The sequence below is a fragment of the Hippoglossus hippoglossus genome, chromosome 9 (assembly GCF_009819705.1).
Source record: "Hippoglossus hippoglossus isolate fHipHip1 chromosome 9, fHipHip1.pri, whole genome shotgun sequence".
NCBI classification, from domain to species: domain Eukaryota; kingdom Metazoa; phylum Chordata; class Actinopteri; order Pleuronectiformes; family Pleuronectidae; genus Hippoglossus; species Hippoglossus hippoglossus.
The window spans coordinates 1,048,066-1,060,491 of record NC_047159.1 but is presented as its reverse complement, the minus strand read 5'-3'; the positions used below and the strand labels follow the sequence as shown (position 1 = coordinate 1,060,491).

At 43.7% G+C, this 12,426-nt stretch overlaps 1 protein-coding gene and 1 long non-coding RNA gene across 3 annotated transcripts in view; both read right to left on the bottom strand.

Annotated features, from left to right (window-relative positions):
• Positions 1-2,906: 2,906 nt before the first annotated feature.
• The window catches only part of snx2 (sorting nexin 2), a 19,169-nt gene continuing 9,649 nt past the window's right edge, over positions 2,907-12,426 (bottom strand). Inside the window, exons 9-16 of one of the 2 annotated variants that reach the window (XM_034595345.1) lie at positions 10,840-10,953; positions 10,334-10,427; positions 9,802-10,007; positions 8,856-8,999; positions 6,575-6,586; positions 4,314-4,394; positions 4,156-4,227; positions 2,907-3,835 (exon numbers count right to left, since the gene is read on the bottom strand). In XM_034595345.1, the coding sequence (XP_034451236.1) occupies positions 3,785-3,835; positions 4,156-4,227; positions 4,314-4,394; positions 6,575-6,586; positions 8,856-8,999; positions 9,802-10,007; positions 10,334-10,427; positions 10,840-10,953 (774 nt within the window). In that variant the 3' untranslated portion in view covers positions 2,907-3,784. The remainder of the gene's footprint in view (positions 3,836-4,155; positions 4,228-4,313; positions 4,395-6,574; positions 6,587-8,855; positions 9,000-9,801; positions 10,008-10,333; positions 10,428-10,839; positions 10,954-12,426) is intronic. The other variant, XM_034595346.1, reaches the window with a different exon arrangement.
• The window catches only part of LOC117767582, a 1,775-nt gene continuing 707 nt past the window's right edge, over positions 11,359-12,426 (bottom strand). The window contains exons 2-3 of the long non-coding RNA XR_004614908.1: positions 11,875-12,426; positions 11,359-11,839 (exon numbers count right to left, since the gene is read on the bottom strand). The exon at positions 11,875-12,426 is cut by the window's right edge and continues 526 nt beyond it. This is a non-coding gene — a long non-coding RNA (uncharacterized LOC117767582). The remainder of the gene's footprint in view (positions 11,840-11,874) is intronic.

Sequence of the window (12,426 nt, the reverse complement as noted above, 5' to 3'; positions counted from 1 at the left end):
CCCAACACATTTTTCATATTCTGTAAAAAACTAAAAGGTTTTCCTGTGGGACATGTCTGTCGATACATCTAGAACAAAATCAGTCAATAAAATGATCCGACTGACGAATCGATTTGTCGACATTATCTCAATTATCAGCTCAAACTAAAAAAGCGACCTCAAGATACCAATAAACATCTATCATTTGTTCAACTATTTTATTTATCAAAAATATAGAACATCAGTTCAACAGTTTGAGTCTTTGTAAACTTCCACACGAGTTTCAGAAGTCATGAGTATTTGGTCCGTCCTCCTTTTGCTTTCACGACAGCCTGAACTCGAGCGGGCATCGACTCCACGAGTTTGTGTAAAACCTCGTGGTCCACGTTGTCCCAGCTCGACTTGAGTATGAACCAAAGAGCTTCCTGTGACGTCACGTAATGTTTGTCTTCCTCAGTCCTCAAGTGTCCCCATAGGTGCTGGAGGGGGTTGAGGTCCGGTGACTGTGGAGGGAGGTTCCTGAGCGTCAGGACGCCCTGCTCCTCTTTGCTCTTCAGGAAGCTGGAGCAGAGCTTGGAGGAGCGGTTGGGGTCCGTGTCCTGCAGCAGCGTGAATCCTTCTCCACACAGATGGAGACCAGAGGGGACGGCATGTCTCTGGAGAATGAAGTGGTAATTCTCTTTGGTCAGGGTGTAGTCGATTCTGTGCAGGGCTCCGACCCCAGAGTGAGAGAAACAACCCCACACTTGAATTCCTCCAGCAGCGTCCGTCTCTGCCGGGTTGTTGTGTCCCTCGAACGTGGTCTCATCAGTGAACAGGACTTTTCTCCAGTCGTCCACTGTGAGATGTTGGTGTTTCCTCGCCCACTCCAGACGTCGGGCCTCGTGTCCCCTCCTGACGGGCGGTTTAGAGACGCGTCCTCTGAGGCCGCCGCAGTGCAACCTCCTCTTCACGGTGCTCCTACTGATCGGCGTCTCGCGTTCTTTATTCAACAAGTTCAGGATCTGTGAGGAAGTCGCTTTTCTGTTAGTCAGGGAGCTGAGCTTGATGTACTGATCTTCTGAAGGTGTGGTCACTTTGGGTCGGCCCGATCGAGCTTTGGACACGACCGACCCGGTCTCTGCGACGCGCTTCAGCGTCCCATGCACCCCCCCCTTGGACACCTTCAGCCTGTCCATGATCTGACGCTGAGAAAAACCTTCTTTACTCAGAATAACGATCTGACTTCGGACGTTTTCACTCAGTTCTGACCTCATTTTTTATCTGGGACCTGGATCTATCTATGACCTGGATTCTGGACCTGGATCTTGTACCTGGACTTCGGACCTGGATCTCGGACCTGGATCTCGGATCTATCTATGACCTGGATCTCGGACCTGGATCTATCTATGACCTGGATTCTGGACCTGGATCTTGGATCTCGGACCTGGATCTTCCTGTGTCTCCTCCGGTTCCCCCCCGGTGATGAGCAGAGGCTCTAACCGGCCATGCCGCTCTCCTCGCCGCTGAGAGGCGGTGGACTCACCGCTGCAGCTCCTCCGGTGACACCAGAGACGTGAAGCTCAATGTGAAGCAAGCGAACGGGTCGTTGTTTAATCCATCGATGTCCATTCAACCGGTGGAGACTGATGAGAGAAACAACAGGAGCAGCTGCATCACTACTGAACCGAGCTAGCAGGCTAAGCTCAACTAGCTCCGTTAAACTATCACTAAATCACTATAACTCCACTAAACTGGTGAACTCACCTGGTTAACTGCGACAGGAACTTGAACCTGCTCGTCACGTGTCCGCGGGATTAGAACCATCCACTAAACATTTAAACATTTAACATTAAACACAGAATCTAACTTTTAGCTCCGCAGCTACATCCGCCTCTGTTCGGACCGAGTGTCGCTCAAATGTGTCCCACCGGAAGTGGAGCGCACTTTGAATAGTTCCGCCCTCAAAGCAGGAACCACATAGGAAAATAAAAACAAGTTATTTGGTTATTTTATTGTATTTGTATTAAATTCTAACTATTATAATATTATATTATATAATAACAAGTTCAGCAGATTTACTTTATATGCATTACTCCTGTGATTCTTCCTGTAACGTTGTTGTTCCAGTTTTGTTCCTGTAATGAAATTAAATAAAAACAGACATTATCTATATTCTAAAATGTGTTCAAGTGACCAATGAGAAGGTTCGTTATGAACACTTGAGGTTCTTTCATCTGCTGATGTCACTGGAGGTTCTCGAGGGAACATTTTCATATGAACAACTGAGAACCACGTGGAAACGTTTTCTTCTTTGTGATGCCATGTTTAATAAAAGAATGAAATGTACTTATAGTTTAATAATAATAAGAATATTACATATGAGAGTGTAAAACAGAATTATATATTATACTATTATTGGGGTTATAATGACAACATTAATAAACTCTTGTGCAGTTTGATATAACTAAGTGTTTAGAATCATGAAAGCCACTCCAGCCATGGATGAGATACATTCCTTTATTATAATTAAAGTAGTCAAACATCTGCTGCCGCGGAAACGTCACGCCAAACCAAAGATTCAGCATTTCATCATTTTCAAAATAAACAAAAAACAATCAGTAAAAACGTTGCACACCATCAGGCAGCAAATGATGTGAAATAAAGGAGAATGAAATAGAAAAGGTAGAATCAACACGTTTTAAGATCCAGGAGCAGTGAAGGAGAAAGAAAATCATAAATATTTCCAGTTTTAAAAAATCACTTTAAATCTGTTGAAATGAAATGAACAAAAATAAAAATCAGGGAAAGTCTTCACACTGACGATCTGATCTCTGGACGGACACACACGGACACACACACACACTCTCTCACACACACACACACACACACACTCACACACACACACACACACACACACACACACACACACACACACACACACACACACACACACACACACACACACACACACACACACACACCATCACCTGAAACCACTTCAGGCTCCGTCTAAAGGAAATCCTTCGTTTCACTGGACAACATCACAAGTGGACAGAAGGGATCACACACAGAACATGTTGCCTTCACTCACGATCATACAGCAACACAAACAAAGGCTCTTGTTTTGAAAGGCGTAGCAGGACGCAAGGGGGACTGGTGACAGGAAGTAATGGACACAAAATAAGAGAGGATGAGGTCGGTCGTCCTTCACCAAAATCAGTTTCACAGCTCGAGTTCCAAACGCCAAAATAAAGATTTAGTGACGTAACGGTTTGTTTTCAGGGGTTTAAAGTTCTGATCAAGCTGGAGAGGTTGTTTATATGAAAACAGCTGAAGGGGCGGAGCTGCGTGAGGCGTTCAGGGTCCTGCAGTCAAAGTTCTGTTCACATTCTTCGTTACAAAAGCTGAGCTGAAAAAAATCTTCTTCAGTGTAAAGAAAAAAAGTCAAATGTTGGATGTTCATCTCCTTCAGAGCGATAAAACACTTTGTTTAGCTTTGAGCGTGAATATGTTGAAAGGAAATGAAGCAGGAAGTGACGTCATGTAAGAATCTGTGCGAGGAACCCGGTGCAGGAACTTCTCTCCTACTGACGTCATAAAGAATGAAACCATGAGTGAGATATTAATATATTAATATATTTGTTTTGAAGCGACGGGACCTGAGCAGCACAGGAAACAAAACGACCAATATGAGATGAAACTAGGAGTTTCGTTGTTTTGTCTGAAAAGTCACTTTGAGCTGCCTCTTCTTCAGGAGGAGGGAGGCCCAGGAGGACAGGTGCATTGTGGGTAGTGTAGTTTGACCAGATCCAGTCACGTGACTCTATGAGATGGCTTTGGCCTCAGGTAAGAAGGCGTCCCAGTATTTAATCAGCTGCACCAGAGAAAGAAGAGAAAGTTCATTCCACGTTGATTTATAACATTATAAACATCTTTTAAACGTTCAAAACAAACATTTTACATTACAAGCTGAATGTATGAATGTATGCAGCCGCCACTATTACCATTAAATCATTACAAATAAGAAACTGTATTTAAAATTCCTCCATCAAAAAAGTGAAATTAAATATAAAAAATATAAATTGTCCATTGTCCATTAAAACAAGACAACGCAGGACATGCTAAAACTTAGTTTCATCTAGAAATCAAGTTCTAATTTTTTCTAAAACTGAGAAACAACAGAATCGTCTTTACCTGCTGTTGTGTCTGAACCAGAGACTCCAGATATTTGATTATGATTGTTTTAAAATCCTTCACTCGCTCTTTCTGTGTAGAAACAGTCAAAGAGATTCATTATGAATAAAAACATCATGAACACATGAATTGAAATTCATTCATGAATCCGTCCTCACCTCAAACCTGCTGACTTCTTTACGGATGGTTTTGGAGATTTGTTCAAAGTCTCTCTCTCCCTGCTGCACCTTCCCCTCCAGCTACACACACACACACACACACACACACACACACACACACACACACACACACACACACACACACACACACACACACACACACACCACACACACACACACACACACACACACGAAGAGAATATTTTAAAAACTGCATTTATTTCAACATTTTTCACCCTCATTTCAGACGAGGCACATTTTGTGTCCATTTTAATATTTTGATGAATAAACTATTGTTTTTGTAAATAGTAGAAAATCTGCTGCAGGAAGTTTTGAGGCTGAATTTGACATTAACATGATTTATTTGCTGGATGAGAAACCGGAGGAAACTAATCATCTCCTCATGTTGGACGATCACTGATCAAACTTTAATAAATACAGTAAATTTAATACTGATCTCAAAGAATTCACTTTCAGCTGTGACACCGAACGTTTTCTCGTCTTTGTGTCGATGATTTAAGTTTAATGTAAAATATTAAAATATAAACAATTCTATTAATACGAGATGAGACGCTACAGTTTGGATCGTGAGCTCCGACTGAATTCAAGTGTAAAACCAGTTTGTGTATTTGAACGTTCATGAAACACACACACTGTAAATAAAGATTGACATCATGACATCTCCTTAACAGTGAAGCTTAATCATGTTGATCGCCCCCTGGTGTCTGGCTGCAGTATAGGTCATGAACCCCGCCTCCTCCATGTTAGCAGATGGGACATGGACCAAACTCAGTAGACGTCAAATAAACATGATACGTGATTGGTCGAGTGTGTGTAAGGGGTGGGACTTCGATAACACAGCTCCACTCCGTGATCACTACTGCACCCACTCTGACTGCAAATTACATCCTCACCACAAGATGGCAGTGTTCGTATTTGTGAAGACGCGTCGTCCATCTTTATTTACAGTTTATGGATGAAACTGATAATTTGTGGCGACACTTGTGGTTTAGTAAAATCGTATTAATTGACGTTATTGATATTTACTGAACTAAAACAACAACCAGCTGATTAGTCTTTATGATGGAATCTAATTCAAGTCATACAAATCTCACACAAGGTCCAGTGTGTAAGATTCAGGATCTATTGGCAGAAGCTTAATGTAAAACATCCTAGTGATGTTTTCATTAGTGTTTCAACTAAATTCTAAGAATCGTTGAACTTAAGCCTAGAATCAGCGCTTTATATTTAAACACTTTATATTCAAACACTTTATATTTAACTGGACAAACTAAACCTTTTGAGTTTCTATGACGACTGAATCTGCCACAGGTTCTCTTCATGTTTGGAAGGGGGGGGGGGGGGGGGTGGGGGTGGGTGAGGGGTGTTCAGCTGCAACATGACACTTCACCACTAGATGTCACTAGATTCTACACACTGAGCCTTTAACTCATTATATGAAGGAATAACTACCAAAGGAATAACTACGCTCCATGAGCCATGCAGATGCAAATAAACACTTTGAGGAAGTCGTCACATGAACGTGTTTGTCTGTTGTTGACTTAAAGAGATTTAAGATATTTAACATTTAATTCTGAAATATTTAAAAATTGAAAACTGATCACGACGACAAACTGATTCATGTGACTCTGTTTTCAAACAAACAAAGAAAAGCAATAAACAAAAACATTTATGATCACAACCAATTTTCAATAAAAAATAAACATGAGGGCGAAAAAAGACGAGGAGCAACAGGACAGAGACACAGAGACCCAGACAGGACAGAGAGACACAGAGACACAGACAGACAGAGACACAGAGACAACAGACAGACAGACAGGACAGAGACACAGACAGACAGAGAGACAGAGACACAGACAGACAGAGACACAGAGACACAGACAGACAGACAGACAGAGACACAGAGACACAGACAGACAGAGAGACAGGCAAAGAGACAGACAGAGAGAGAGACAGACAGAGAGAGACAGAGAGAGAGACAGACAGAGAGACAGAGAGAGACAGAGAGAGACAGACAGAGACAGACAGACAGACAGACACACACACAGACAGATAGAGAGACAGACAGATAGAGAGACAGACACACACACAGACAGATAGAGACAGACACACAGACAGACAGACAGACAGAGAGACAGAGAGAGAGAGAGACACACAGACAGATAGAGAGACAGGCAGATAGAGAGACAGACACACACACAGACAGATAGAGACAGACACACAGACAGACAGGGTCCTACCTCCTCTATCTCCTGGTTGCAGGAAGGCGTGACAGAGAAAAGTGCAACATAAGTTCAAAAGGCTGGAAATAATAAAAATGCTCAGAGCTTCTGAAGTGAGAGAAGAAGATAAAGTGTGAAGTCACTATTCTGTCTGTTTTCCTGAAGAATCAGACGACAGCACAGAACAACCTCTGACGTCCGGAGGTCTCAGACTGAGGTTCAACACCGAAGAGGTTTTACATCTGATCCAGAGGAAGCTCAGGGTTTTATTGATTTGTAGTGAAATGAAAGAGAAAAGCTGCTCGGAAATATCTGTCTTTCTTTTACTTTGTGAGAAAGATGAAGAACAGATTTGATTTAATAATAAAATCAGGTGAAATGAAGAATAAAAATGACCCTTGTGTTTTAACGCAGGGAAATGATTGTTAAGAAAACGGCTCAGACTCTGTTTTCACAGTCAAACTGTTATTAACTCTGGCTGTTGTTTCTGTTTTGTGCCCACAGGGGGCAGTGTGGTGCAGTAATCTGACCAGCAGTGATGAAACTCACCACAGAGTAAGAAACACGTCGCCTGACAGGAGAGGATTTAGTTTGATTCACTGATTGAAACGAAAATATGTGGATTCTTTTCATCTGTGTAACAAACTGTGACTTCCGGAAACCTCATGGTGACGTCATGGTGATGTCATGGTGATGTCATGGTGTTGTCATGGTGATGTCATGGTGATGTCATGGTAACGTCATGGTAACGTCATGGGATATCTGGTCTTTAAAGTTTTTAATTTTAACCTTAATAGAAGTAAAGGATGAAATATTCGACGATGAAGGGAAGATGTGACTGACACAGTGTTTATCTGTAAACGTCTACGTGACTCTACTGGACAGAGGAGGGAACTGCGGCCGTGCAGAGACAACAGACTGAATTTGTCTCTCGTGAACTGGACGTGAAGACACAGATGTTCAAGTCGTCTTCAGATAGAATTAAATCCTGAACCAGAAATAAAAGTTGTGCAAACTATTTATTTAAAAGAGTTGTTTTTTGAGAAGAGGCATCAGTGTGGATGAGCTTCATGTGAATAACCCTCAGATTACAGATTGCGGATCTGTCTAATCTCTGGAGTTCCCACCTGGAGCCGCAGGTTTCCAGCAGCAACGTGAAGTAAAACTCTTCCCTCGGTTTTTCTGCTGTAGAAAAAGCCGCTGTGTGTTTTCTGCTGTTGAACCAAAAAGCCGACTCCTGACAGGCGGCCGAACTCTCGTCTGCCCCAAATAAATGTTGGTTGTAAATCTACTGCGATCTGTCCTCGTCTGCAGCTTCTGACAAGCCTCCCCCCCCCCCCACCTCTCCCCCGACCTCCCCCCAAAACCCCACATCTGACAGCTCGTCCGCTCCAACACAACAGACCCCCGACCAGGCCGAGAGTGTGTGTGTGTGTGTGTGTGTGTGTGTGTGTGTGTTGTGTGTGTGTTGGACCCTGACAGATGAATTTGTGCGGTGACAGCTTCAACAGACGCTCTAATAAAAGTACTTTTCTCTTCTGCTCTTGTGTGTCGAGTTCGTGTAAGAAAAACAACATTTATAAAAAAAAAAAAAGAAAAAAGACAACAGGAGTTTTCACATGACTGAACTGGGAAGGTGCGCTGGTTTCATTTGACTGGACGCACCAGCAGCCGCACACAGAGGAGACTGTTGCTTTATATCATTGTTATCACATTACCATGTGATTAATATTAACTAATTAATTTATGTAGTTTAAAAGTTGAAGAGCGAGAATGTTGCACTGAGTAAAAGACGAGTGTCCACTGGAGCCGGACGGGTTCAGGGACATAAGTTTTGAAAAGTTTTTTTGGGTTCAGCTCGTTTAGTTTTCTCATCGTGTTGGGACAGTTTGGACGTGAACTCCAGAAATATCCAGAAAACATGTCTGGTCATTTTCCGACTCGTTCAAACAGGAACATGTGGGAACATCCAGGCGAGGGGCGGAGCCTGTAGAGCAGCAGGGGCGGAGCCTGTAGAGCAGCAGGAGGCCGGACATGACGTATAAAACTCTGCTGTGGAAAGATCAGTGTTGTTGTTTCCAGCTCATCCACACCGGCGTCGGCCCTCATCACCAGAAGATCTGGAACCTTGGGGATATTTCTGAGTGTGTGTGGATCTAGTGAATTTAAATATGGTTTCATGAGGACAATGTTGGTGTTTGATGGAGGTTTGAGTTCTACTGACGTTCTAGTTGCTGATGTTTATCCATTAGTGTTCCACACTCATCCCTCCCTCCCTCCCTCCCTCCCTCCGTCTCACCTCTTTAATCTCGTCCTTCGCCTGCTGCAGTTTATCTGGTTTGTTGGTGAACTGAAGTTTGGCTTCAGCCTCTCGTTTCTTCTGCAGCAGCATCTGACTGTCCTGCCACTTCTGCCACGTCTTCATCCGGTGGTCGAACACGCCCTGGACACAACACGGACTTTCATCAACTCATTCATCAAAGATTTGCAAAACAATTGCAGTACTCCACTGTACTCCACTGTACTCTACAGTACTCCACTGTACTCTACTGTACTCTACGGTACTCCACTGTACTCCACTGTACTCTACGGTACTCCACTGTACGGTACTCCACTGTACTCTACTGTACTCTACGGTACTCCACTGTACGGTACTCCACTGTACTCTACGGTACTCCACTGTACTCCACTGTACTCCACTGTACTCTACTGTACTCTACGGTACTCCACTGTACGGTACTCCACTGTACTCTACTGTACTCTACGGTACTCCACTGTACTGTACTCCACTGTACTCTACTGTACCACTTCTTGTCTCGTTCGTACCTGGACTCAGGTGTTTCGTGTCGAGCAGCTCACTCAGTCAAATTAAGAAAAACATTGGCTTTAAATAAAGATGGAGGACATGAGAGTTTCTTAAAAGTGAAGCCAAAGTGGCTCAATCGCCCCCTGGTGGCTTGCTGTAGTATAGGTAATAAACCCGCCTCCATGTTAGCAGATGGGACATGGACCAAACAAAAAGAGTCGGTGGTTTCTGTCTTTTTAGAAGGGTTCGTATCAGATATGTATTTATCTTCATGTCTGGATAGTTGGAGGAACGTCATCATCTTTATTACAGTCATTGATCGTCTTCATATACAATCATGGCGGTTACTGTCGTACATAAAACCCAAAGTGTTCTATTCTTTAGAGACTCTGCCGTCTCCTGACCCTGGTTGGAGCCCAAGAGGAGGACGTGCTCGTACCTTGACGGCAGTGATGAGGCGGACGTAGTCGCCCAGTAGCTCGGAGAAGACGTAGAAGTCTGCGTTGGCCTGGTCCTGGTGCAGCTGGTCGATCTTCTCCTCCACCTCAGCGAGCTGGGACAGAGCTCGAGAGAGCGCCGTGTGGTCCTCGCTGTTCCCCAACATGGCTGCCGACTTGGCGAACTGCGCCGTGTTCACGGACAACTCTGGAGAACGAGAGGAGACGTTCAAGAGTCTGGAGCAAATCAGTGACATCATGTGTCTACTCATGAAAATGAGTTCATGGATTTTAAGAACATTTTAATATCAGAATACGAGAAAAAAGATTTTCTTTTTCATCTCATGACTATTTCGAGTTCAATATTTGGAGCTTTAGCAGATTTGGAATGATCTGCAGGAACCAGAGTCGAAACATCATCGCTCTACAAATCAAATGAAGTTAAAAACATGTGAACGACAGTTTCTCAAAACTGGTCACGAACCAGAAAACGTTTTTAAAGTGACACAAGGAAATTAAATGTGGTTTTCCTACCTTTCCTGTGACAGACCAGAGACTCCACGCTGGCGTGAAGTTTCCTCAGCTGAACATCCAGGTTCTCAAAGTGCTGCTGCTTCTCCTCAAACCACTGACACACACAAACACACACACACGACGACACAGACACACACACACACACTCATCAGAATCATCTTATCATTACATCTCGATCTGAATTTGACTTTTCCGGATAACTTATTTTCATCGTTATTCTTTTCTTCCTTCCTCATTGCCTTTTCTTGCTTCCTTGCATACTTCCTTATTTCCATCCTTATTTCCTGCCTTCCCCTTACTTCCATTTTTCTTCTCTGTCTCCATCTTTCTTTTCCATCGTCTCTTCCTTATTTTTCATAATTTCCTTCCTTTCCATCCATTCTTTCTTTCTTCCTTCATTCCTTCCTCACTTCCTGAACGCCTTCCTCTCTCCTCTCCTTCTCTTCCTGTCGTTCCTTCCCTCTAACATTCCCCTCCTCTCTCCATCTCCTCCCTCCTTCACTCACGGCGTCCGACTCGTTCATCTTGATGGTCATCTTGTTGACGGCGTCTGCCGCCTTGTTGACCATTCGGAGGAGTCCGGCGCTGCTCAGAGCCTGAGTGCTGACGGCCCGCGGCAACTGGACCACAAACAGACAAACAGACAAACAAACAGACAAACAAACAGACAAACAAACAAACAGACAAACAGACAAACAGACAAACAGACAAACAAACAAACAAACCAACAGAAAGAAGTGTGTGAAGTGAAACAGTCTTTGAGTCCATTTCTGACCAGAACTTCTGACTTCCTGTATGATGTTTCAATTTAAAAGACTTCCAGCCGCTTAAAGGCTGAAGGGCTTTAACACAAGTTATTATAATATAAATAATTTTACATCCTCTACATATTTGTTGTTGTACCTTTAAGTTATGTTTCTTTATTTGACTTTATTTCTGACTTTTTATTTTTCATTCACTGTTTATTGACCATTTTTCATTTCTTTTGTTACGTTTCCTTCTCTTTTGTTTCTCATTTCTGTTTCTGATTTATTCACATTCTTTTCTTTCGCTTTTCTTTCTCTCGCAGTTTTCTCTTTAATTACATTTTTTAAATCTTTAGCTTGTCGTCTTTAGCTTATCCCTTTTTTAAATCTTTCACATTGTTTAATCTGCTTCTCTTTTCTCAAATTCTTTCTGTCTGGTCTCATTTCAAAGCAAATTATTTTTCCATTTTCTCTCGCTCAGTTTTTCTTCTTTCACTCGGTTTCGTTAGATTTTCTATTTGTTTTCTTCTCCTCTCCTCTAACAGAGCTGTGGTCTTTCCTCTCCTCCGCTCTGATTGGAATGTCTCCCACGTTTTAGCTCTGAACAGATTTAATGCAGACGCTTTATTTGTCGAGCAACTTTAACGAACAGCAAAAACCGCAGCGCGTCACTCGGAGAACGCCGAGACGTCCACGTGAAAATTGGCTCATTTTTCTTCATTTTGGAAAAGTTTTTTTTCCTGGGACGTACGAGGTTTTCCTCTTAAGGCGGCGCAGGTTAACAACCCCCCCCACTCCCCCCCCCCCACACACACACACCCCTCCAGGCTCATTTAGCAGGGGCGGCAGCAGCCAGGGGACGGCTTCGTCCCCGGGGCCCTCGCTGATGGAGGGATGAGGGTAAATGAGCAGAGGCGGGTGGAGGGGGGGGGGCTTATAAATAGATTTCAATTGCAGCTTGGTCCCATTTGTACCCCCCCCCCCCCTCCTCTGGTTGTGTTTCATTAAGCGGCCGGACGGACCGACACGCTCGGTCAAGCGTCCGAGCGATTCATCTGTTAAATCGGTGACACGAGGCCATTTATTCTGGACCCAACGACTGGCGGGTCCCTCACAACGCAATCCCACTAACAGTCAGGAGGGTGGCGGCGAGGGGGGGGGGGGAGCCGACGATACCAAATGTTGCAGCGGATTTAGTTAGAGACGATAAAGTGAGGGAACAGGAAACGTTGCAAGCTCTTAAACCCTGAGGCAGTTTTCAGCGGCTCGCAGGCGGACGCTCGCTGCTTCGACCTTGTTGGGACATTTCGCTGCTCGTTTGGGAAAAAGAAGAGACGTGAAAACGGA